The 27,073-nt window shown below is 39.6% G+C and overlaps 3 protein-coding genes across 3 annotated transcripts; 2 read left to right on the forward strand and 1 right to left on the reverse strand.

Moving 5' to 3' along the window:
- Window positions 1-6,670: 6,670 nt before the first annotated feature.
- On the forward strand, window positions 6,671-10,379 carry LOC149030366 (uncharacterized). Its single transcript, XM_089142662.1, has one exon. It carries the CDS (start codon window positions 6,906-6,908, stop codon window positions 7,134-7,136), a length of 231 nt encoding a protein of 76 aa, XP_088998788.1. The 5' UTR covers window positions 6,671-6,905; the 3' UTR covers window positions 7,137-10,379.
- Window positions 10,380-11,276: 897 nt separating this feature from the next.
- On the forward strand, window positions 11,277-16,971 carry LOC149030367 (Tetratricopeptide repeat (TPR)-like superfamily protein). Its single transcript, XM_089142661.1, has 4 exons — window positions 11,277-11,475; window positions 11,900-12,024; window positions 12,184-12,430; window positions 16,327-16,971. The coding sequence occupies exons 1-4, from the start codon at window positions 11,337-11,339 to the stop codon at window positions 16,548-16,550; spliced, it is 735 nt and encodes a 244-aa protein (XP_088998787.1). The 5' UTR covers window positions 11,277-11,336; the 3' UTR covers window positions 16,551-16,971.
- A 1,566-nt stretch (window positions 16,972-18,537) lies between these two features.
- LOC149030368 (putative alkaline/neutral invertase F) lies at window positions 18,538-23,874 on the reverse strand. Its single transcript, XM_089142663.1, has 4 exons — window positions 23,163-23,874; window positions 21,390-21,827; window positions 20,701-21,259; window positions 18,538-19,582 (listed from the first exon to the last, which is right to left on the reverse strand). The coding sequence occupies exons 1-4, from the start codon at window positions 23,631-23,633 to the stop codon at window positions 19,284-19,286; spliced, it is 1,767 nt and encodes a 588-aa protein (XP_088998789.1). The 5' UTR covers window positions 23,634-23,874; the 3' UTR covers window positions 18,538-19,283.
- Between the last annotated feature and the right edge of the window lie 3,199 nt (window positions 23,875-27,073).

The raw sequence follows: 27,073 nt of genomic DNA on the forward strand, positions 1-27,073 counted from the left end.
GCTTCTCCCCTAATACTTTTCCAGCACAACAAATGTGGAATTTATGTGGGTCCACTAGGGGTTTTGCCTCTAATATATTTCGTTAGAATCTAAAGGTGAGTTGCACCCTTATTGTATATGGGAGAAGCATATAGGAAGCATCATGGGCGAATAGTATTTAGAGGTCTTTATGGATGCCTAATTAAGTTGAGACAAAACTCGTGTTGCTTCCCTTAAATTGCTAAATTCCGTCTAACCCACAATTTATTAGTTTGTCAATTTCAATTAGTGCCCAATTAACTCTTAATATGAAATGACTAAATACCCTCTCAATGTTAAATTACTCAACTAACCTTGTGTCTTATCCCATACCTAATCCTTAGTTGGTTAACCCATCTTCTTCTTACACTTTGTTGGAACTTACTCACCCCCCTCCACATCTTCCTCCTACTGGAAATGACATGGGTGAACTCTACTAGGGTTTCTACTCACAGAAAACCCACTTGGGTGTATTGGGGCACACTAGTGTTGGGCACATATATGCCCAACTACGAAGAATAACACAAACAAAAACACACAAGGAATTTAATGTGGTTTGACAAATCTGCCTACATCCACTAGAGAGAGAAAAAATTTCAAATAATCTTAACAACCTCATACCACTCTCACACTTCACAAAATGCTACCGTTTTGCTTGCCCTTCATCCCGTCTTAGAATGGATCTCCGAGATAGACTCCCCAATCCTCTGTAAGAATTGATTGATCTATGTCATCCCACAAAAATTCTAATCCCATATAATTACAACTTTATATCCTCATACAAGTAATTGACTTAAAATTCTATTTCAATTTCCAATTATAAATTCAACTAAACTATAATACAAGATAGTCAAACCCAACAACTAGGGTTTGTAAAAAAAAAAAACTGGTTCAAGTAAGTCTTGATCACCAGATAATCTCTACATTATCTGAATTTTTTATTATATGGTCTAATTCCAATTTTAATGCTCCTACGTCACATTCAACTATTAATTCTTTTTATTTTTTAAGACATGATATTAAGAGAGAGAAACACGCAAAATATTATAGTCTAAAGTATCTAAAAATAAAATTAGGAATAAGAAAAAAGAAAGATTCTTGTTGAATGTCAGAATATTTGACTATAGAATTTGCTGAAAATTTTTATTCTCGATGGATATGGCAAACTGAATTTGTGAAATAGACTAATGTTTTATTGCTTAATATCGTCAATGACATATGACAGATTTTCCACAGTGATTGAGATCCATTGTTAACAATGTTGATCAGAGACAGATTGTCGCTTTTAATCAAAAGCTGTGATATTTGCATTTTATTAGCTCCCTAATGTATGAACAATTGCTAAGGCTTCTGCTACTAGGGCTTTACACATTCAACTACTACTTTAAAATATATATATAGTATATATAGTGGTCCTTAGAATCGTTATCACCAGATAATCTCTACATCTCTCAATAATGTCAACGTGGTGTGTGACATAAATATTTATGTAACCAATGAATCATTTATATATGAGCAGGTCTCGTGAGTGGAAATTTTATTGTATTACCAAAAACCTGATGTGGAAATTTTAACTAATTTTAGTTTCTCTCTTGTATTAAAATGGTACACTTCCTTTTCTTCACAATTAAATCTCGTTTTCTACATTGGAATGCATCATGATGTGAGTCATAATAGAAGTGATGATCTTCACCTTCTACCCTCCATTGGTCAATTCCAATTTGTCAAAATCTTGGATAGGAATGGATGGAGAATCATGATAATTACTTAAATCTGCTAAAAGTAGGCTCAGTCAACAACTTCAGAGTAACCAAGTGACATAACAAGTCAACATCAGTATCGAAAAGAACCACTGCAACATAGGTTTATCTATTTGTGATTAGGAAATACAAAATCACATACTTCAATCAAAGTGGGTTGCAGGAAGTGCTCCACTCGTAGTCCTAACAGTCCTACTGCCCAAATGCGTCTGGTCCAATCACAATCAACAAAAAAAATGCCAACTTGATTCACTACTTTGACCACACAATATACATACAGGGTTAGCCAAGCTCCACCTAGCCAATTGCTCCTTAACTAGAATTCTTGTATTTATCAAACGCCAAGAAGAAAAAAAAAAACAACAAACAACATTTTATACTTTGGGTGTATGTTGAACGGTGCCAAAAGGAGGTTAGTTTCATTGCTGGTTGTAACAATGCTAGTTGCGAATAAAGCTTGGATTGCTTCACTCAGCATAGGGCGTTGCTCTACTACCTCAGCAAGGGTAACCTATCTTGGTTGAAATTGGGACTGAAACTCGCACATCCTATGATCCACGGTAGTTTTTACCCAAGGGTCAAACCAAACGGATGTTTTCTTTGCGATCCTTACTTCCCTTATCACCATATCTACAAAACATGGGACGATCTTTCTTAGGCTATTCCACACCAAAGACCTAGTCTTATTATAAATGTTTGGGTAAAAAATGAAGGTTTTGGGAAAGTATTTTGCCTTAAGGCATTTGACCCACATAGAGTCACCTTCATTTAGCAACTGCACCCTTGCTTTAATAATAGGCTTTCGTTGAAATGGTTCACCTCCCTGTTCTTTAGGATGATAGCATTTCCCAACCAATAAAGTTAAATGTTTACCTAAGTCTGTATTTTCTAGTCAAAAGCATTGGCACATTGAATCCAATTTCTTGCATTTAGTCTTATGGAACAAAGAGTATTGCATATGGAATAAAGGCAAAGCTTAAACAACAAACCACGATAGCTCTTCAACAGATTGCACAGGGATAGCTCCACTTGCATAAGACAAAGATCTAGCCTTCCACCCAACTAACTTCGCATTTATCTTACAAAGCCTAGGTTCAAACTCCTTGGTTCTAACTTTTGAATGGAAAATGTTTGTTCTGATCGAGGTACATTGCTTTAGGGCTTATCTCTTTGATCCCTAAGATGGATAGCATTTTAGCCTTTTGATTCTATGGGACATTCCTACTAAATGAAGCTCCACTCTTTTCCAAACTAATGACCTATCCCATGCTACAAGAGAAAATGTCCAATATAGTTTTTATTATACATATATCCTCGACCGATGCACAATGAAACAGAAAAGTATCATCAGCAAAGAACAAGTGTGAAATCTCAGGAGCATTACAAGCAATTATCCCTTTTAATGCCTCAACTCTTCTAAAGGCATCTAAGAGTCTTGACAGAACCTCCATAATCAATAAAAACAGATATGGGTTAATAGAGCACCATTGATCTTGACAGAGTACAAGGTAGTGGAGATGAAGCATTGGATAAGGTCACAGTATTAGGTGTCAAAACCTAAACATTTAAGAATCTTGGTGATAGTGGGCCATTCTATTCTGTCATATACTTTGGACGTATCTAGTTTTATGCCACAAAACCTTGTTTGGCTTTTGTCTGACCCATAAAATGAAAGATCTCCTGAGCTATAAATATATTATTAGTAATTTGCCTAGACGAGACAAAAGCAACTTGATAGGGAGTTATGACTCATAATATTAGGGGTTTAAGCCCAAAGGACAAGCAATTTGGCCAGAATTTTATATGAGACATTGCATAGACTGATGGGCCCATAGTCAATGACACAAACAACATTTTCTTTCTTAGGTGAAACACAATAATGTGTGATTAATTCCAAAAGGTAAATTACATTTCTAAGAAAATATTGAACAAACATCACAACATCATTTTGAATAACATTCCACATCTTTTGGAAGAAATACTTGAAACCCATCAAACCTTGGAGCCTTAGATGCACCAATCGAGGACATAACACTTTTTATTTCAGAAATATTAGGAACATGTGACAAGTAAGAGTTTTAAACAATACTATTTACTGTAGGAAATAAGTCATCAATCAAGTTGAGTATGCTAGTGCTAGAGGAAGTATATAATTCACTCGTAAAGGAAGCAAAGCAAACAACAATTTCATCCATACAATTATCCCCATCCCAAGTGAATTCAATCTTTCTTTTCTTGACATGAATTTTAGTGGCCAAGTGGTAGAACCTCGTATTTCTATCACCATCGTTCACATAAGTTATTCTAGACTTTTGAAATCATAACATTTCTTGTGCATTGTAAAGCAAAGTTAACCAAGATTCCTTTTTGATTATAGGCCAACCAATCAAGTTCCAAAGATTATCCATTTGCTGACAGTTCAAATTGAAAATGGGTCACCAGTAATTTTTCCCACTTAAGGAAAGAGATCGGAGTTTCACCCCCACTTAAGTGGGTCACTGATAAAAAGCTCAAAAAACTATTTTGAAGTGGTACACTTCCCTTTCTTTACAATCAGATCTCATTTTATACATTGGCATGCATCATGATTTACATCATAATAGAATAAGTGATGGTCTTCACATTTTATCCTCCATCGGTCAATTCCAATTTCTCAAAATCTTGGTTAGGAATGGATTGAAACTCTTAATAATTACTTAAATTTGATCAAACTAGGCCCACTTTAACACCTTCTGAGTAACCAAGCAAAATTAGTTCCTGATATCAGTTTATCTCCCTCACAGAAAAATAATCTTCTCATTAGCTCATTCAATTTTTAGTACAATTTCACTGGTCCAAATTCTTGTGCTTCAACTGTTATTCCCCAGATTTTAGCTCATTCAATTTTTACAATTTTGTCATTCCATAATGACCAGATTTTCAAGAAGAAGAATTGATCTAAGAATGAAGTTATTTGTGTTGCAAGGGAAAGCACTTGATGAATTCATTGTAGTTAATATAATTCACTATTTTTGGCCATTTAAAAATTTAATGGATGATCTGATTCCCTACTATTTTTTTGGGTTAAAAGTTCAAACATTTCATTCATAATTGAAATAAAATATAGACACAAACACCGAACAAAAAGAAAAACAAGAAACTAAGGGATGGGTCGAGCCCAATAAACCCTCATAAATCTGGTTGTGACAACCACAAAGCCATAAACAACCTAATGGATATGATAAACATAACCACCACCACCGCCTGCGAGACACACCACAAAGAGGCGGACACCAACGCAGACAGAACCACGCCCCAAGGGCATACATACCACACGTCCCAAGGGCGAAAACTGAGCACGCCACAAGGGCTAACAAACCACACTCCCCAAGGGCTTACAATACATCCTTTTGATTCCCTACTAGAGATTGAGCCCATCCTGCAATACATCCTTTTGATCATATGGAAGAGATTTACTCAATTTATTTTAGTTTTTTTTTTTTTAATTTTATTTTAGTTTTATTACAGCTTCAAAAATTGGAGAAGTCCCTAGTTTATCACCATTGACAATGGTGAACGAGAATAACTGGCATTTCTGTGGCCGGGACCACGGGCGCGCGGTGACCCTCTGCAGGATAAATAGATAGATCAAGAAATCCATCTTTTTTGTTTCCGCCGAGGGCGCGCTGGGGGCCTTGTCGCAAATATATATATATATTTATTTTTTAATTTTTTTTTTTTGTTGGGCGTAGAGTCAAACCCTTCATTCAAAAGTTCCTTTTTTTTTTTTTTCCTTCTTCTGGTATTTGAGGTTCATATAGGCCACCTTGTGCACCTTGAATACATTCTCAAGGGGAAGACTGTGTCTGCAATGATCAAACCTATGACCTCTCCACTGAAAGATACAAATTTAATCACTCTACCAATAACCCCGCATTGGGTTTACTTGAGAAGTTTTGGTCATTACCAAATAAATAACCTTTTGATGGTACAAAATTTTTTATTTTACTTTAATTTCGAAGTGTATTGACTTTGGATTTCGTTTCAAAAAGTAAATAACTTATCAAATTTGTCATATTTTTTGATAAATCATGTCATTAATGATTTTCTTTATTTTTTCTGGTGAAAATAAATCAAACTCTAATTATTATTTTTATCGGTAGGATCAAAAACCAAATAAAAAAAATAACACGCGATAAATGAATTTTTTCATGAAAAAGGAAATTAAGAATGTTGCGATATTTTGACAAAAAATCGATATGTTGCTCAAAGGTGAACAAAACCAAGCATCAAAACGATCGCAACCAAAAGTAGCCAAAAAATCCTCAAAAAGTTATCGGGAAAATTGCCGAACCTTCAAAAATCGAAGCTTTCACTGCCAGCAATATGAGTTCTACTGCTGCAGCCTGCAAGTTCTGTTGGATGCCCAAAGAAAGGAAGACCATGGTTCGAAGCTTCCTCCTTCACCTTATCTGACTTCAACAACGAAAACGCCTCACATGTCACAACCTTCACTTCTACAACTTTACAATACTTCTCTGCAAAACAGAAAATGGAGTCCTTTGAAGCTCGGTTTGATCTCTACAATATCTTTTAAAGTTGTTTTTTTATGTCCGTTACTTCTCAGATCTGATTTCTACAAAATCTCTGTGTAATACAAAAAATGGAGGAGATGATTTGATGGAGGTTACACCGCCAAAAGTTTCCGAAATGTTAGCAAAATGTTGTGTTGTTGGCAATTTTTGGCCGACATTTTGAACCATGGTTTGCAGGGTCCGACAACCGACACTGATACGTTCAACCGATTCCAAATGGATCGCTTGATTTATGGCCTGGTCTGATTAAATCGGTCCGACAAAAGAATCAAATGAGACACCGCTAATGAACCGGTCACCACGTCTTTGTTATCTTCCACGATTTTCGGCTTCAGCTGTGATTTTTTCGACCTTTTGCCTTCTGTTCTTGTCTGCGCTTTTGGGCAATTCGCCTAGGGCTACAAAGCCTTTCTTTCTCTTCCCTACCTCTAGGGTTGGAAGAGAACAACTACGTCTCTCCCCACCCTAGCTCCAAAATCTTTCCTCTGGTTACTGGTCAAATCTCAGTAGAGAAAGAAATAATCTTGAGATCAATCAATATTGTTGAAAAAAGATGGAGAATTGCAGCTTCATATCTTGTGAAAAGCTCGATCGGATGGCGAATTGGGTTGGTACGAATGTGGCGTCGGCGTTCTTCGCATCGCTGGAGCGTTGTGCTTGCATTAATCTTAGCACCACTGATATCGAAGACGAGGAAGAAGCTCATGATCGCCCATTGATGCTCACCAAGCCGGTCGTTCACGACTACCCTGAGACCAACGATGTCGATAAGTTTCCCGTTTGATCTTTACGTCCGCCGAATGGTGTTGGTACTTATCCCCCCGTTTCCGCTGTCATTTCGATGTGTCTCGTTGTGTTTTGTTTGGAAAACGATTATCTCTTGGTGATGCTAGTGTACCGTACTGTACTGTGTGGATCTTGTTCCTTCCGCCTTTTGTAGAAATTTGGGCTGTTAGTGTTTCGTAATTGTATGTTTCGTAATGGGTATTGGGGATTCGTATTCATAGCTAACGTGCTGAATTGACGAATTCCGTATCAATTTGTTTGTCGTGCTTTTGTAATTGATGGCGAATACCCTGAAATTTAAGCAAATCGTGTTGCATTTTGTTCATTGTTTAGCATTGCAGACGATGGATTCACGTGATCCTCTGATTCTTTGTGAGGTCATACTAAAGTCATTCTTGGTATCATTGTCTATATATTAGTTAGATGGTCGGAAAATCTCTTATGAGGACTTCACTTGTTTGGGTAGTAAGAGTTTAATTGTTTTCTTGCCTTTGCTCATGTGGATTTTTAAATATTCCTACCAGACTACCAGCTTCTAAGTTTTTCAAAATGATGAATCTGTTTAAATCATTATGTGCTTGCATTGATTTTGGTCATTCTTGCTTTGGTTGTCCACAGAAAGGTTAATAACTTAACAGCATCAGCATTAGGTAATTGAAACAGGTTAAACGTATGCTTTTGCCTCATTCCTCAGCATCTCTTTTTAGTTATGATTCATAGTTTTCTTCTTTTGATATCCAAGTATGATGTGCTCTTTGTTTCCTTTATTCACCCTCAAGTTTGAAGAATATTGGAAGATGGGATTAGTTGATAAAAAGAAGAAAAAAAATTGTTTGCTCCTTTTCAACGGAGGATCTGTTGTAGGCTTCCAGATTATTTCACTAAAGATCCCTTGGGGGTTTTTTGGGGATATGATTTTCGGAATGGTTTTGAAGTGAAAAAAATTGTTCGTGCTGGGTTGTGGCCATGATTAAAGCACAATACCAAGGGGTTCAGTGCTAGGAAGCATACTGCCTGCAGAAGTGGATGATAACTCAGGATCAAGACAGGAGGCCCTGAAATTGTCAATGATTTAGAAGTGGCAAGTGGGAAAAACATTACTCCTCTAGGGGTTGGATTTATCATATAAAGTATGTGAATATGGACGCTTTTCAAGCCCATATTTCTAGAAAAGCATGGATCAACTTGTAAGGGAGTGTCTTTCAATTTTTCGAATATTTGCAAAAGAGTGTGTGTTGTGTGTGTGTGTGTGTGTGTGTGTGTGTGTTTTCTTTTAATGAGTACACATTGTACATGCCATCTTTTTATAAATGCCTTTGGTTGGTTAACACAATGTTTGTTGAAACAATTACTCAAAACTCAATGCATTTAGATGGCTTCAGGAAGCATAGGTAGTTGGCCAGCCAAAATATCATGCTGCTGAATGTATTTCGAAAGCCTTATCCTAGTGATGTAGGATGGCGGAAGGTGGCAGCACTATCTACTTTTTTGGAACTTGCAAGATTGAGGATTTTTGTTAACGTTGTGTGAATTATATAAGACACATCCCTAATGCTATAAGTCCGAATGAAGCTGATGATGTATTAAAATGGGGCTCTGGCATGGAACGTTCAAATGCATTTTCTCCTAGTGTATTATGTTGTGTTTCTTCAAATTGAAGATTTTAGAATTAAGGATTGCTTGGTTAATGTTGTAAATGAGCTGGTGGAGTTCTTTGGCTTTAATACTTGATTTGGTTCGAGAAACATTTTGCTGTCTAAGATAATGACATCCTTACATCAAAAACCGACAATAGATCAGTCATTCATGGGCCTTTTAAATTTCCATTGGACTGGTGATCTAAATGATTATGAAAAGGAGTTAGAGCAGAGTAGTTTTGGGGACACTGTTGTATGGGAATAGTTTGATGATGCTATGGTATTAGCAGATCAGCTTGTTGGACTCTGGTATATGTAAGGGGGTGACAATGCAAAAATCATAACCGTGACTCGTAGTAGCTTGTAGAAGCTTAGTATAGGCTTCTCTACTGTATATGTTTCTTCCCCGTGTCCTACAAGTGATTGGACCATGTGAAGGGAAATTTGCCTCGTAGTTCAATTCTAAATATTACTCCAGCTTGTTTTTGCTTAAAAGCATTCCAGTTGTCTCATTAATTTCCTCTACTTGGAGAGTTTACTTGAGCACACCTGTTTTCTTGAATAATGTTTGGCCAGGGAAAGTTTTCTTTGTTTCTCATGTCCGCAAACTTTTATAATGCCATACCTTGGAATTGCAATTTTGTGTTATGTTCAGGTTCAACCAGTATGACACTTGATTGGAGGAACTCTGGGAGCAAGGGGAAGGCCAAATATGACAATATGAGAAGTTGTGAGAAACTTTATCCATCGTCTTTCTCTTCTACTTATTATGACCTTGGGTAGAACCCTGTTGGAGGCTAAGGATCCATGGAGCAGTCCCTAACTCCCTATTGTGCCAAAATTCTCTTGACTTGCTGGGCTACGCCTCCTCCAATAAACTTTCCTACATATCTATAGCCATTGCTAGTTTACCAGTTTGCATTTCTATCTCTTTTCCTACCTGATTTCCTCCTGTCTCCTCGTTACCCCCAATTCTTTTTGTTTTGAATCCGTGCAGCCAAACCCATTAAGTTGGGGTGATGCTGTATGGTGGTGTTGATGTTCAAATTCCCTGCCTCTCATGTGGTCATCTTGGGTTTTATGCAGGCACTTTTTACTGTAATGTATCTGCAACAGAGTATCTGTAGATTCAATAAAGAAGGTTCCTTCCTATTAGATGACCAAATAAGCAACTGGTGTTTTTCTTCCCTTGTATCGTGCGTGGAAGACCAGGTGACTGCAAAATTAGTAAAACTGGACTTGCACTAGTACCTCAATTCTGAAATGTTGCCATGTTACATTTCTTTCTGTCCTGCATTTTTCTAGCCTACCTAGTTAGGACTTAGAAGTGAGAACTTTAGCATAGAATATCACATGAATTAATGAAAAAGCCCCTGTGATGGCATAGATGTTTTGCTTAGAAACGCAACTAACTAATAACTGGAGTCAATCCAACAACCTTCGCGAGGACACACCTTGTAATGAGTCTAATGACTGATTGGCAGGTTTTACTTCAATTTTGGTTGGACAATTTCTTATGCAATCTTACTTAAATTTTGTGTCTTGTCTTCTGCCCAACTGTTATGCATTTATTGTGTTCAAACCTCCTATTGTAGGCGAGTCTTGGATGTTGCACATTAAATGCGCAATACCTGTTGCCAACAGTTGAGATCGGAATTGATCTCGGCCGTTTGTAGCACAGTGCTAGAGCATTGAATGCGCGACATTAAAGTTGAATTGCCTATTGCATTTGGATACATATTCAGCTATTCTCCAAGCCTTTGTGTGCCCTGAGCTTTTTTCAATAATATAGGAGCAAGGGTAAGTAAGCTCACCAGATTTTTTTTTTTTTTTTGGTACAAATGCGCTTTTTATATATAGAGATAGGGATATTACATATGCCGACGGTAGGAGTTGAACCCATGACCTCTCCACTGAGAAGCAGGTTTTTAACCATCCTACTACTCCATTAGCATAGCTCACCTGATATTGAGGCAAAGTCGCGACAAAGGAGTTGAGCAAGTGATACTTGTTATTCCGATCATCTGAGTAATTCATAAGAGTTGGAGATCATCTCCCCTAGAAGGATAGATGTATTCCACAAATAATTCTTTATCACACAATATAGGTGAAATTCCCGTGAAATCTTATATTTAGTTTATTTTGTCAATATTTAAAGGTGACTTTTACTTTTTGTTGTGTAGTGAAAAAATATCAGGAGAATACATACCATTTTCCTAATGGGATGGTGATTAGAATTAAATTCACATCATCCTAAAAAAGCAAATCCATTTCTTCTCTCCACAATTCACAAATTGGCTTAAGCTTACATATTATTATGATGTTTATATTTCAACAAAGTTCCTCGTCACCTGAAAAATAATAAAATAAATATTTAATTAAAATAAAATGAAAATATGTCGCCTGAATTGAAATATCCGCGATTGTCTTTATCAGTGAAATATCCAAGTGTACTGCCACGTGGATGGATAATGATAAGGAGCTTACCGACGTTGTGAAAGCAGACGGACAGATTAGTAATTCGGTTGATTAAAACTGAATTAGAATTTAGAAAAGCTGAAATGGCGACCGTTTCCGTCTCCGATTCCTTTACGCGCAGTTGTTCTTCCCTTCATCACTTAACTCATGCTTCTTCTTCGTCAGGGCTTTGTAGATTCTCGAAGCGGAAACCCCCGTCACAGCTCCGTGTCAGATGTTCCGGTAAGGTTACGCTCATTTCAATCTCTTTCTTACTTTTCCAATACAGGAATCTCGTTGTTCCTCTTTTTCATATTAAAAATTCGTCAATTAGACTTCTGAACTGAAACCTTGAATCAATAACAGCATAACGTTGTACCATGTCTGAGTTCCCAATAGATAAATTTCGGTCATGTATCACGTAATCATTCGGATATGAAATGCCCGTAAAAATTCCTATTCTTAGGTTTGTTAATTTTTGTTCTGAGTTTTGACCTTGGGTGCCCTTTTGTCCATTGTTCTGTTTAGTCAGTTGTTCACTTGATCTCTGACTCTATGCCTGATTTATCTGGAAGTTCTGATGAAGTTGTTAATCCAATTTGTCTACACCACCCTTGAACCAATCTGTGTTGCAATTATGATTTATGCCAATTTTACTTGCATACAGATTTCGATGATAAGTGTACACACCAGGGAAGCTTATTACCACTCCAGAACCTTAAGAACGTTGCATGCAGCTTGTTTGCTGTTTGGGCCGTGACTGGTGCTTCACCTGCTATCGCTGCCAATCAGGTCTCTGCCGAAAAACATTTCTTCTTTTTCGCTACCCAAAAACGATTTTACTTATTCTCTGCAATTGCCACTTCAAAGCTCATTAGTAGACACGATTTTTAGTTCCCAATTACTAGTGTGTTCTAGCCCAACTTGCTCATGTTGAGTTTGGATTTCCAGAGATTGCCACCATTATCAACAGATCCGGACCGCTGTGAACGTGCATTTGTGGGGAACACCATTGGTCAAGCAAATGGTGTCTATGATAAACCAATTGACATTAGGTTTTGTGATTATTCAAATGATAAATCAAATTTGAAGGGAAAGTCACTCGCAGCTGCCCTCATGTCGGATGCTAAGTTTGATGGCGCAGATATGTCAGAGGTGGTGATGTCAAAAGCTTATGCTGTCGGAGCAAGTTTTAAAGGTAAATTCTTCATTTTAACTCTACTTATCTTCCACTGCTGGTTGGTTTTGCTAGGCGTTCTTTTGAATGCAGTTATAGGTTTTAACACGATAGAGTGGAATTATCTACCTATACTTTAAAATGGTAACCCTTGGAGAAGGCCCTGTTAATTTGTTATTATGCTCATCCACTACTTACACTGTTGATATTACACAAACAACGAATTACAACGAACCAAACTGGGAAGGATCAGGGAGAAGGGAGGATTTGGGAGTTGAGACCCAGGAGACAACAATGAGCTTGTTCCTTAGGGAATCAACAACCGGGGGATGGGGAATACACATGAGTCTCGCTGATATATCAAAATAAATCGAATTCCAAATCGAATCAAGAAAGCATGATTTAGAAGTCTAGTGCTTGAGATTCCGCCCCCACCAGAGATGGTGGATCGTGGCACCAAAGACAAGCTTACCTATCTGGTCACAAATTGAGGAACCTGGGAATTTACTTAAAATCCAAGACCAGTCACGATCAAACCCAAATGAGTGGCGGGAGTGGGGCCAAATGAAAGCAAGTGCTTTCCTCCAGAGGGAACTGGAGGAGGGGCAGGAGAAAAATAAATGCTCAATGTCCTCAGTACCAGTCTTAGCAAGGGATACAATTGGTGTTCGCAAGGATATGGCGGGAGATAAGGAAAGCCTAGGTTGGGAGAGCATGATTTAGGGCTCTCCAAAGGGTGAAGGCGTGTCGGGGGATGTGACCTGTGAACCAAACAAGGGGGGCCAAGTGAGGGAAGAGGAGGGGGACCGAACCAAATTCCGAGCAAAAGACAAGGTGAAGGATTTAGAGGGGGAGGGGAGCCAAACTAAAGTATCATGGACGGTGGGGATAATATGAGGGAGGGAATTCCAGACTTGTGTGAGGCAAGGGTTAATTCTTGGTAAAATGTCATAGTGTACTCCATGAACATTAATGGAATTATGTACCTGTACAAAGTGGTGAACCCTTGAAGGAGTCCCAGTCAATCTATTATTTTCTTATGCACTTATCACACTGATAATTCTTGGTAAAATGTGTTAAGTCTACTCTATAATATTTATATATATATTTTTCTGGATTAATAAAGAATTCATTGACCAAAGGAGAGGGGGAGGGGGAGAAAAAGAATACAAGAGCAATAAATGCCGAGCCTACAGAAACCAAAAAGTCTCAAAACTGAAAGACAAACCAAAGGGCAAAAAAGGAATTAAGCACGAAAAGCCAAAGACCTAGCTGAAACCAACATGACGGGCCTAAACTAATTTTTCCCTCTGTTGTTCTTCTTCTTCTTCCTTCTATTCAACTTGAGATCCATGATGAAGTCACCATCAACATGGTGGCACCCTTTTGTATAGCAGTTACTTCTTCTTCATCATCGAGATCCGAAATGACGGGAGGGCGAGATAGCACCCTTTTGTATAGCGCATTCGCATCATCGAGATCCGAAATGAACGAAGGATTTGGAGGTCTAGAAATGATAGCATCCTCCAAATCTTTCTCACAATCGATGTTACCCAGTATGGTCCTCTTTAACCAAGATCAAGGCGGGATGTATGGCGATAAAGCAACAATCACAAGAGAAGGGACTTGTCCAAGGATTTAAGGAAATTGGAAATTACCACAATAGGATGAGGAGAGGGGAAGGGGATTGCGAAGCGGGAGGAGAGAGGGAATAGAAGTTGGGTGTGGCCCACTAGGGATTAGGGGGGCCGTAGGGAAAGAAGGAGAAAGGGGGAACTGAAGTAGGGAAATCGAGAGAGGGAGGTGACAGAGGCTGAGGGTTAGAAGCGGAATCAGAGGAGAGCTGCAATGGGGAAGGAGAGAAGGCGAGAGAGGGGAGACGGGGAAGGAATAACTCGTTGATGGAGGAGTCTAGGATAAACTGGGTTTGGAATACGGTAGAAGAAGGCATAGGGGAAGGGAGATAAGGTTTTGTAGAAAACATTGTCAGGGTTGTAGAATCGTAGGATAGGGGCATTATTGAAGGGATTAGAATTCGACAAGATTGTGGTTAGAGGTACGGGATTTTGTAAGGGGGGACTGCAGGGAAAGGATGATAAAGGGGGCAGTAAAGTGGGGAAATCGAGAGAGGGAGGTGACAGAGGCTAGCGGTTGGAAGCGGGATCAGAGGAGAGCTGCGAAGGGGAAGGAAAGAAGGCGAGAGAGGGGAGACTGGGAAAGAATAACACGTTGATGGAGGAGTCAAGGATAGGCTGGGTTTGGATACGGTAGAAGAAGGGAGAATAGGGTTGCGTAGAGAAACAATGTCACAGGGTTGTAGAATCGTAGGATAAGGGCATTACGGAAGGGATTAGAATTCAACAAGATTGTGGCCAAAGATATGGGATTTTGCAGGGAGAGGGTCCGGTTGGCCTCCACATCACCAGACAAGGTTGAAAAACAATTCAAGCCATTGAGAAGAGGGTAGATTGACGGTGGAACCGTAAAAATTTGGATCTTCACCGAAGTGGAAGAGGAGACCTGTTCCTAAATGGGGCACAGGGATGTTGCTTTCTCAAGTAAGCATTGTTTGAAGAATCAGGGAGAGAAGCAGGGGCCTTGGGGTGTGTCTTCTTTGCAGAGGGGTGGTATCCAAAAAATTTGCAGGTCATGCATTGAGGCAGTTTCCAATGAAACCCCACCACTTGGTTGAAGGGGAACCTTGATTCCTCTTAAATGGATATTGAAGGAGGGAGGGGTATCACTGCTGAAAGATTTATATAAATTCGAACAAACATGGTATGGTCCTTCGTCATTGTTACTTATGTTGGAGGAGAGGAGTTCCAAGAGCAAAGCCGACGATGCTCTACTGTTCAGCGCACCAATAATGGAAAGGGAAGCCCAAGAGACCCATAGGGAAGAGATGAGTGGTTCTTACTTCTCACGAGTGAGCTGTGGGTCACGTCTCTGTTGCCGTAGAAATAGAGGTCTTCTGCCTATCATACGCGGCCCCCTCCGAGTAGTCTTCACTGAGAATTTGAAGACTAAAAAGCCATGGTTTAGGAGGAATGATTCCATGGTACTAGAGGGCTTCCACTGCTTGGGCATAGAAGCTTGGACAATGTGGAAGGGAGGTCTCGGGCCAAGAAAATCTCCCAACTGACAACTCCTCCGATTGGAAGCGTTGTTGTCAAGGACTCTGGCTGGACAGAAGGCAATGACTCAACTATCTACAATAGGAGGAGGAATATGATGCCAGGGGGTAGCGAGTTCTGGGGAGGTTGGGGGATGAGGTGAAAAAATCAAGGGGGTTGGAGGAAGTGTGGGAGTGGTTGGAGGGTTGGAGGTAGATGGTAGTGCGGTTGAGGAGGTGGCTGGAGGGGCTGAGGGTGCCGGAAACAGGGGATCATGCATTACATCTCCCTGTTTATTCCATGAATATTTGGTATACATATTTAAAACATGCTTATGATTTTATAACACACAGAGATGAAAACCTGATTAGGCATATGTTATTAGAAGAACATTAATGAGCCAAGAATGAGAATTATAAGTTTCTGATATTTGATTTACATCTCATTCCCATATTGAAGACATAAACCATGGATGTCTCTTTAAACCTCAATTGAAGTGTCGGTTCCCCAAGTAACTTTCATGATACCAATTAATTTTAGGCTGTTTACCGATCTGGATCAGCTGACTGAAGAAACACATCCACTTGAGGAAACAATCTAATGGAATTCCTAGTAAGTTTAAGGCTTTTTTTCTTTTCCCTTGAACAGATGTTCTTGCTTCCTTATATCACAATTGTGGCATCTGTTTCATCAAGGAAATAACTGTTGCAAAACGATCCAATGTCATTAGTGGTTCAATTGCTTTTGTGAAAAGGTCCAGTGTCCTTACCAGTTTGAGAGAGCACACTCGTTTGATATTTGCAGGTGTTGACTTCTCCAATGCAGTTCTGGACCGGGTTAATTTTCAGAAAGCTAATCTAAAAGGAGCTGTCTTTAAGAACACTTTATTGTCAGGTTCCGTGTTTGGTGAAGCTCAACTAGAGGATGCCGTGTTTGAGGACACTATTATTGGCTACATCGATCTTCAGAAGCTATGTACAAATACAACCGTCAGTGATGAAGGAAGAATGGAATTGGGATGTCGATAGCTTTTCATGTCATCTCATCCCCTGTTCTAAAAAAGGTCATAGGACTTATTTCTACCAAGCTCGTATTGCAGGATTCATGCTGGATTTTGTCAATCCGACACCCAAGTAACTAATCCAGTAACATACTTAAGCTTGTAAAAACAAAATTTTGTTATTTTATCCTATAACACAACAATTTTAAGGGATTGTGGATGTCCTGTTCTTGTGATAGTGTTTATTAGCAGGTCTTTCAGTCTGAAAATTGCACCCAGGATCCGAGGTTAACAGATTAATAACAGCTCGATCTGATCATCCGTTCTGGAAACCAGGTAATCTGAGATCGAACCTCTCTCTGTGGATCTCAGTCATTGGGATCTGTGGGAATTAATCCAGAGAATTTTAGAATAGGCCTTCAAACTAGGGCTGTGAATGAATAATGGAATTTGCATCCGCATACATTCAAGGGTATTCAAATTCATTCAATTACTTTACCAAAAAAAAAATCATTCAATTACTAATAAGATGTGGATATGGTGTATCCCTTTCTGACTGGTTATTATCTGTCTGATAGAACTATCCAATTAAGTTGTTTATTTGGATTTTTTTTTTTTTTTATATATTTTTTACTTGAGATATGTGAAGATTTTTTTTGATTTTCTTAAATTTCCCATTTAGAAGAATTTATCAAGAAAATAACTATCTGATTTTATCTTCTGAATCCGACATCCGAAATTCGATAGGATGTTACTCAAATAAATAGGATGTGGATATGGTATTACCACTATTTGATCCAAATCCATTCTGTTTACACCCCTACTTCAAACCCTATAACACAACAATTGTAAGGCTTCTTCATGGTTGACATGCATAGGGCCAATATTCTGTTGCCAAATTCAGTTTTTTTTGCACAACCTCCATTACCAAATTGAGATGGAATCTGGATCATCACCCCCTCAGGGTAACACTTTGTGCTTCTCGACTACCACCACAAAATCGGTGGACCCCACAGGTAAAAAATATATATAAAAAAATCCCATCACCCAACCCCTGGCCCCCCTTGTACTTTGGAGCACAAAATGGGTTGAGGATCAGGACTCAGTGAGATGATCTTAGAATACTCCGATATGAAACAACTGATTTCTATCACATTTCAAAAACCTTATTCTTGCTTTTTCTAAGGGTAAAATTGGTCCGGTTGGGTTGGATTTCTTTAAATTCAAATCCAACCGTCGCCCTAACCATGACTCAGTCAAAATATTTCTCCACTCAGGGCTATATCCTGTAGGGTTTAGTCCAGCCTAGATCCATCTTGATCGAGCCACATTGGGTCGGGTGGTCTTGATCAACCCTGCATTTAAGAAAAATATTGAAAACCCCTTTCAGGAATTTCAAAACCAAATGAATTATATAAAGATAAAAATTTTCATGTGATCAAAAACAACTCGAGAGTTTCAACCGTCCAAAATGAATCAGACACTCACTGCTGCTGTCGCTTTCAGCCACTCTTCGCACCTCGCGGTCTCGTCTGTCTCCATCTGTCAAAATTGCATTTGCAGCTGCGAGGAAATATTTTGAGCTGCCATTCAATCAATACCCATACCCGCAATTCCGGGTAGCTAGCCACAGAAGTCAACTCAACTCTCCATTTCCCATTTCCCATTTCCCATTTCTCATCTCCATGTCAAGTCGTCAACTAACACTTTGTGATCGTTTGCCTTTATGCTTTTATAACCACAAATTACATGTGACCTACAATAAAAATAATAAAATATTTTTCAAAAAACCTCATCAACTAAGTTGGTAGCTCCTGCAATTTGTGGTCAACCGCCGTTAAAAGAATATAGAGTGTTTCCCGTCTCAATTGGTTGACCCATTCGAATCAAGAATTACAACCTCATGATTCCCCCATGGGTCATGCATGTTATGCCAATGTTTCTCTTTTTGGTAAATAATCAAATGTTTCTTGAAGACAATCGATTGAAAGAAAGGAATGGCAATTTCATAGGCTATTATTGGCAAACGTCATTGTGTCTGTGATAATAATGTGAAACATAGTTTGGTAGACACCACCACTAACCAATTCCCTGCCCCGCTTCTATGAATGGGGTTTGGGTTTTTCTTTCTCTTGCTTTGTTTTTTTCTGCCCTTTTTTTTTTTCTTCTTTCCCCCTTACTCCTGCCTACCAAATCTAGGTGCGCTACCGCTAGTGAGCCTCATATATACTAGTGCACAAGCACAACACCAAGTGAGCGATGGAAGTGATAGGTTTGTGCACCATGGGTGCGTGAATCGCTCGAGAGAATTTGGAAGAGCTGTTGAAGCCTCCAATCCCCAAGTCTCGGCCAGAGTTGCGAGTGCAGCCACGGGAGTTACTCCAGGCGAGTATTTGCTTAGGCTTTTTCCCTCCCTTCTAATGTTTCTTGCTCAAATGAGTATTCCAAAGGCCACAGCCTTTAATTTGCATGTTCGTCTTCCCAAATTCTCCCTCTGGTTGCTGCGATACTCATTTGAGCAGGCAGCGTTAGACAGGAGGTTGGTTGTTCTGGATTAGTAATCAGCCTTCCACCCCCAAACAAAAGTAGTACTATTATTATTCTCTCTGTGGTGTGTGTGTGTGTTTGGTTCAACAACCAGTCTCCAAGTGTGTTACTTTTAACTAATTAAAACTATAGCTAATATTCATTGTATTCGTTTCTAGCTAGCTTCCAGTTTGGTTCGATTCATGCAGGTTTTGTTCCGAGGACTATATGATGATCAGCAAGCCCAGGAGACTGAGCGAGTGAGCCTAGGCTTGGCTATCTTCTTGTCTTCCTCAAGAGCGATGATTAGGAGATTTGATGGATTCTCTATCATCATCTTGGCCACCAGGTAGCCTGCAATGCTCCAAGTCTGGAATTTCCTAGCTTGCTTCCCAATATAACGCCCAGTCTTCCCGTCATAATACTCTGGCCATCCATCCTTCGAGATCCGCTGCTCCACCAAATCTATGGCTCTCTTGGCGATCTGAGGCCTTCCGCTCTTGATGCATGCTGCTGTCAACAGCCATAACAGTACTACATCCACCACAGGAAATTATATCAGTGAGGAGTTCATAGAGGGGTTCTTAATTTCCATTTTCTGTACAGGGAGGGGTGGGATGTTCTGGATTGGATTTCATCCTTTACAATCAGCAATACTGTAATTACCTTCACCTAATTATTTATCCGACGAATCACAATTTAAAACCCATTTACCCGTATTAGTAACTACCTCTAGTAAATTCCTAGAATCTCTCCCAAACCAAGTCCTTCTCCTTTCCTTTCTTTATTTACTTATTTATTTCACGTGAAACCAGATCCACTGTGAAGCCTGTGTAAACTCTATTTTTTACATGTTAAAATAAGGTTATTCTCATTATTATTTTTGATAGCTTGAGGATATAAAGGTTCAGAAGCGGCAGAATCTGCAGGATAGAGAAGAGATGTGTAAGAGATAATGGCTAGATTAAAGAAAGAAGATGAAAGACATTGGGGAAAGGGAGTAATGGTAGAAATCTTTCTTTCACACTGGAGGAAAAATAGTAGAGAAATTGTAGATCAGTTTTTTTTCCTAATATAGATTTTCATATTGATCAGATACTTTAAAGCCATATGCCACAATCATAAAGACTAATTATAGAGGATTATAATTAAGACAAATAAATGGTAATGGTAAGTTTACTGTCACAACAGTAAGGTAAGGATTGAAGAGATTAGGAAACGGAGGTTATCAGAGCTTTGTGATTAATTACCACATAATTAACCGTCCCATTGAATTACTTTTGACTTGCTTGGATTTCCATTGCCAACGGTTACCATTTTTTATGTCTTCCCTAAGGAAAAGAAACCTTTGTTTTTGTGAAACAGACTCAGAAAAATACGAAGTTGAACAGTAACAAAATTGCTTCAGTAGTTAAATGCACATGATCAAGCAAGATTTCGGTCCATTGGATACAAAATCTCAACCGTTGAATTTCAATGGTCGAGACCGTGATTTCGATACGACGGACCAAAGTCATTCACTTGACGATCCTGCACCTTAAATGTCCAAAATCTAGAAAAACAGCAACTGTAATCAAGAAATCGAGATTGAGAGATCAAATCAAATCAAGTCAGAGAAAAAGTAAGAAACTAAAAGGCATCCAACTACTTACCTGGCCATGAACCCCCATTGTGATAACTCCAACGAGTGTTCTTCGGATCACATCCAGTTACGGTTCTCCAATGGTGCCCCTCCAGTGCTGGATAGGCAATCTTTAGAGGCATCTCACCGATCAAGTCCTCCCACCGCTCTTCCAAAAGATCCATTATGGCCGTGGCCTGCTCAGGTGTAGCAAGGGAACTCAGGATTGCAATGCAATTGCCCACCAAGAACCAACGGAAGTCCATCCGCGCAGGGCTGACGTTACCAATGAAATAGCCACCTCGAAGGGGCATGAAATCAAACACCCATTCCGGAATTGATTCAGGATTGACGTTGAATTTGTTGACAGCGGTGTGGGAGTACTCCTCAGTGCGATAACAATAAATGTTGTTCAGCTGGGTGTGATCGAGCCAAAAATAGGTGCGGATGTGGTAACTCAGCGCCGTTAATCGCTTGTCTATTCTGTCCATCAATTCCTTTCCTCCACATTCTGGCTTTAACATCTGCCTTGCGCACCTCAATGCCATGAAGAAAAGTGCCTGGATCTCTATTGGGTATCCATACACTCCCTGCAGTGCACCATTAAGATAACGATTTAAAAACCCAAAGAAAATGCTCAAATGTGATTGGAATACAAGGTTCACAATCACATAAATCTGTAAGTTTGGTTACTGTTGTGATTGTTAATTAAAGACTTACCATCCTCCTGTCTACCATAGAACAACCATCTGCACAGAGTAAGGTGGGAAAGGTATTGAAGCCGTCAGAGAGGCAAAGGTTGAGTATCAACTTCATGCCCCTTTGCATCTCGGGCATCTCTGAAAGGGTATGATCCCGTGTACACCTGGTATACGCCCTGAGAAGTATAATCCACCAGAATCCCGAATCCACTGGTGCCACTCTCCCTATTGCGCTCCCACCGAAATCCGCTATCAAGGTTTCTCTCCCACGCTCTGAGTCGTATAGTACCTTGAAGCTTGCAGGCATTACACCTTCTCCAAGAGTGAAGTTGTCTATCCGCTTCTCCCAACCTTGGAGGTGGAGGGTCTTTACCAGGAAGTTCTTTACGATCTCCGGCTCTGGCACCTGTTTCATCAGATAGGCCAAGCCGCTTGGCACAAAATCTCTTACGAAAACCTGTAGAGCACATCAACTCTTGATAAAGTCAGCAGCTTATGTAGCTTCAACAGTAAAAAAAAGATTCGAGAGGGAAGATCAGGGATCTCGAGTGGATTTTCCCCCAGAAGTAGACATGTTGGATCGAAGAGACTACTGATAAACCCACAATTTCTAATCCAGAATTTCTGAAAGGAAAAGGCTATTATAATTTTAGAAAAAACCTGCACTTTCTTTTATCTCTTTTAATTTAGAGAGGGGATACATGTAAAGGGTTCGAATTGTTGGCCACTAACGATGGGAGCCACGTGTCCTGCAATAAATCACAATCGCTCAAGCATAGAATATTTTATTGTACCGTCGGTTAGGATTTTTTCTCTCCAGTATCACTCCAGTGAGAAATTCTTCTTTCCTCTCTAGTTCTTCATTGTTTTTCCAAAAGTGGGTTTTGCGTTTTCTTTCTGTGTTTCTGTTTCTCCGCTAAATGTAGTAAATAGAAAGAGAACAACTCTTCCTTCTGAAATAATCCTTCTGTAAATAATCCTTCTGTAATCCATAGATGTGGAAGCAATAAGCTTGTGATTGAAAATCTAAAGGAAATAAAAACTTCCAAAGAGGACAAAGCCTTATCACAAACATCTTCAAGCTGGAGAGTTTATGCAAGTTAGACATGAGGTTGAAACTGGTCTCGATATCGGATTTGTGAAGAAGCCAGTTTTGTTTCAGTGCCACTAGTATTAGAAGTTTTGCAATAATTGATGATCACTAAACAATAGACGAGAACCTGTGCAGATTGCAGAGATACAGAGAAAAACTAGAGAAAGAGACAAGAAATCACGGCTTCTGAGAACGGCTTCGCTGAGGAATCAAATGGTGTGAGACTTTAGAGGACACTGCTAATTAATTTTCTCAGTCAGAGGGAACGCATAGGGATATTTCAAACAGGACAGGAGAATCAGTTGCAGTGTCGCTAACTGAAATCAAATCTGATTTTGCTTACTGGTATTCAGTATTTCGATTCAGAATCTGAGCAAACATGATATGAACTGAAGGCTTCCGATGTCCACTAATTAACAGATAAACAAGAATAATATGAATCACACGCAGAGAAAACTAGTAATAACCGCAAACAGAAGGGGAAAACCATGTATCATTCATGACAGAAATTAATGGTACGGAAATAACAAAATGCTCAATATGGGAGGAGACAATCCACCAGAAGCAAAACTCAATGCCGGAAGAGAATACTCAGGCGAATTTTCCGTTAATCAAGAATGACTCAAAATAACGGCGATTATTCTAGTTCTAGCTAGTTCAATGACAAAATAACGAAAGGAGAGATTGAAGTACATATACCTGGTTGTAGTTCAGGTCGTCGGCGCCCGGATCCAATGCGGCAAGAGTTCCGACTGGCATTCCTTTGTAAAACACGACTGATTTCGTCAGATTTTCCCAAGCTTCCTCGAGCAAGGAATTATGATCATAACTCAAGGTAGATCCATTTGACCACTCTCGTGGAGAAGATATATTTTCCAGGTTACCATGAACACTAGGCGATGGCTTCAAAATCGCCGTATTCTTGAGACACACGGAATGCATAATGTCCTCAGGGATCGGCATTGACACAGTCTTCCTCGGCTTGGTCAGAAGTCCGTCAACGTCTTCCGTTGAAGTTAAAGCTTTTTCGGATTCAGATGAATCGGAAGCTTTGTCTTGTACAGACGCGATTGCGACATCAGTGCTATTTACAGCATTTTCAGGTAGTTTATCTACTTTCTCCGGCGAAGAACCATAGTTTTCAGGCGAAATCAGTTGGCTAGAAACCATATTGATGCCCGCAGCTGGGCGAAGAGTCGGCGAAACTCACTCACTGTGCGCGCTTACTAAATAAGCAGCGAAGGAACGCAGTGAAAAGGTCGCTTCCATATTTATAGATGCCTGGAGAGTAATGCAATGCATAGAAAACTCAAACGACAGTGGGTGAGTGCACTGTGTACGAAATAGTCTAACGAACAGACAACACGTTCTTCGTGAAGATTCGAAGCATGCGCGTTCACAGCCCTGTTCGATCGTTTGGCAGTGGAAGCGTATGAGGCTCATTCCGTTATTTGGTTTGGGACATCAAGAGCTTAAAGAGGGTTTAAACATGCAGATCATATGCCCCCAACCGAATCGTCACTCTGTGAGGGGTAAAAAATAATAAATAAAAAAATACCATCACCCAACCCCTGAGTCCCCCTGTATTTATGGTGGTAAAGTTGTCGGGTAGCTGATCCGGACTCCCCCAACCAACCCTTGCCTGCTCCGAGACTAACATAAGGTAGTGGATCCCACTATCACAGGACGTGGATCCCACAGTCACACGACTGTCTGTGTCAGACGCAATGTAGGACCAACACTCGTGTAAGTGTGGAATCATGGGGGCACGGGCATGTTGGAGGTATCGAGCCTGGACTCTGGGTTTAATGAGCTTCTCTTCTTCTTTTTTTTTTTATATTGGGATGAAAAGAGGAGCTTTGAGCTCATGATCTTGTAATCAAGGTTTAAAGTATCCCACAATACCATGCGATACTAGCCAATATGTATCCATATTTGATCAAACTAATACGATACATCTCTATACGTCTCTCCATTGAGTTATACTAAAATACATTAATTAGAACGATACAATACTTGATAAAGGACGATACATCTCTTAAAATCTTCTAATCGATACGATACTTGATATCGATATTTATAAACATTGCTTGTAATTATCAACGGAGCTAATTCCATCTTTGACATGGCCCACTTGAGATATGCATTAGTCTTGCATATCCCACTTTTCTTGTGGTGGGGAACTTCATCATCATGTGCCGAGAGGACACCATTGCCTTTAAAGCACTGAGGGTTGGCCTTCCCAGAATAATGTTGTAAGTTGTAACATTCCGAACCACCATGAACATGGTGGGTAAAGTGATGTGTCGGGGATACGTCCCAACTATAAGATCTAGCTGAATGTTGCCTTCCATTATTGTTGAGCTTCTGACGAAGCCATATAAGAGAGTTCCATTTGGCATCAATGCTTCTAAATCTATTTTTAGATGACAGAATGCTTCTAGTGACAGGATGTCGGGTGATGGGCCAGTATCTACCAACACTCTGTAGACTAAGTGATTGATTAGTTTTACCTTGATCACAATGACATCGTCATGAGGGGTACTTATGTCTACCAACTCTTCCTTTGTGAAAGATATAGGTTCCCTACCAGCAAATTTGGCGTTGTCGGAAGGATCCACTGCTCCCACGACGTGTGCATTTCTTTTGGCTTGTCAGAGTGATTCTAAAGTTGATATCTCGAAGATAGTGTTGATCTTTGGGAGGTCTTCGTCCTAGCAAGTTACTGGAGCCTTCCCTCTGGACTCGTCCCTCTCTCTTGGTGGTGATCTGCTCCGCCTTCTAGTTGGTGATCTCGATGTGCCCCCTCCAGACTCCACATATTGGTTTAATTTACTGCCAGTTATCAATTTTTCAATTTCGTTTTTAACATCCAGCAATCATTGGTGTGATGGCCTTTGTCTTTGTGATAAAGACAGATTTTGGACATGTTGGATCGATTATCTGGCTTAGATTGTAACTTGCCAAGTCTTCAAAGCATCCCAGAGTCTCGGATCTACGTTAGGATGGCAGATCGAGATTTGTCAAAGGGGTGAATGCCTCTTCATCCTCATCCTCCGCTTGATGACTCTTCCACTCCTATTTTCCTTTATGGTCCCTCCTAGGAGGTCTTGTCCTTAACATCTTCATACTATGGTTAGGGTATAGGTCACCACTCTCTCACATCACCGTTTGGTATGAGATTTGACGCTTGTCAAGGATAATCCTAAGCCCAGTGCAAGATCATTGTCTTGTACTACATATGGTCTGGATATCTCCCCTCATGCCTATTGCCCTTTTGGTTTGATACCTTCCCACCTATGAATGAAATCCTCAACGGGAGGCATCTGTTGGAAACCATACCTTAACCCAGTGGTCATCTACATATAATGGACATGATGCTCTCTATGTCCTCTCAAGGGTTGGTTACCGGTCTTGAGCGCTCAGGAGCCCTTATCTATTCTATATAACCCTACCTCTCTATGATGATAGTGGGCCTGTTCGACATTCAGGAACAAGCCATTAACATCATGGGTTAACCGGCTACAATACCGCTACCAGAAGGGTAGTAGTACTCTTAAGGATTCCTAGCCCAACACTTTTAGACACTTATCAATCATGTATTTTAATCTAGATGCAATCACATAGAGTCACTAGGGTAATGGGCGAACTCACAATCCTAGTTGATAATACAAGGTAAGAAGAATAATCATTCATCTTCTTTCATCTCATACATTGTCATACCATTTCATATCAATAATATAAGATTCAAAAGTAAAGATTAATACCCCAACAATAAACCTTACCTTTCGTTCTTGCAAAGTCACACACAAGCATATCATGATAAATAGAAATTTACAACAATTTATATCAACAATAGAATTTAAAATAACGACCATTAATTAGATAAAACATGGTTAGTCATTCCTCACCTTCAATTTGATCCTTTCTCCAAAGTCCCAAAATTCACTCCAACAAGTTGGTGACTAAAAGATAAATAAACCTATTCATGCAAGAGGATTAATAAATCTAAAGTAGAAGTCAATTTGGGTTCAAAAGCTATCCCAAAATCTTCACACCAAAACACAATCCTGACCACTAGTTTAAAAAGGGTAGTTCTCAACCTCATTCGTGAATGGTCACTATTTCGCCATCGATTTGAAGTCGAAACAAAACGAAACTTTGATAAAGTCTAATTGGCAGCAAAAGGGTCCTACGGCCTACGGGTACCTTCAATTTGATCTCATTCGATCTAGATCAAAAAGCCCCAAATTTGGCTCTCCTAAATCGCTGCGAGTGTCTCCAGAGAGTCAAAACGCAAAATATTTTGCAAGGATTCGCACCAACAACTCTCATACTAAAGAGAAATTTCAACACAAGAATTCGAGAGCATCCAATAAACCTAACATGCTTCCACTACTGCAATCCCACAATCAGAGAGGAAAGAAACCTCACAATTAAAACTATGTTTAAAGAGAAGGGTTTAAGAATTCTCACCTTTCTTAACATCCCTGCAACAATTCGAATCACAAAGCACCTTTGGTTGGATGAGATATACTCTTCTCCTTGGTTTATTCTCTTCCCAAAGCCTTAGCCCCACTCTAGCATTAGAAAATGCGTTTAGAGGTGAG

Source organism: Hakea prostrata, chromosome 1, assembly GCF_041222555.1.
Source record: "Hakea prostrata isolate BN-2017 chromosome 1, UWA_Hpros_2, whole genome shotgun sequence".
NCBI classification, from domain to species: Eukaryota; Viridiplantae; Streptophyta; class Magnoliopsida; order Proteales; family Proteaceae; genus Hakea; species Hakea prostrata.

Excerpts from the sequence above, each read along its gene's own strand:
- LOC149030366 (XM_089142662.1), top strand. The coding sequence starts at position 6,906 with ATGGAGAATTGCAGCTTCATATCTTGTGAAAAGCTCGATCGGATGGCG.
- LOC149030367 (XM_089142661.1), top strand. The coding sequence starts at position 11,337 with ATGGCGACCGTTTCCGTCTCCGATTCCTTTACGCGCAGTTGTTCTTCC. Across the intron at positions 11,476-11,899 it reads GCTCCGTGTCAGATGTTCCG|ATTTCGATGATAAGTGTACA; the intron begins GTAAGGTTACGC and ends ACTTGCATACAG. Across the intron at positions 12,431-16,326 it reads TGTCGGAGCAAGTTTTAAAG|GTGTTGACTTCTCCAATGCA; the intron begins GTAAATTCTTCA and ends TGATATTTGCAG.
- LOC149030368 (XM_089142663.1), bottom strand. The coding sequence starts at position 23,633 with ATGGTTTCTAGCCAACTGATTTCGCCTGAAAACTATGGTTCTTCGCCG. Across the intron at positions 21,828-23,162 it reads ACGACCTGAACTACAACCAG|GTTTTCGTAAGAGATTTTGT; the intron begins GTATATGTACTT and ends TGTGCTCTACAG. Across the intron at positions 21,260-21,389 it reads CTATGGTAGACAGGAGGATG|GGAGTGTATGGATACCCAAT; the intron begins GTAAGTCTTTAA and ends GGTGCACTGCAG.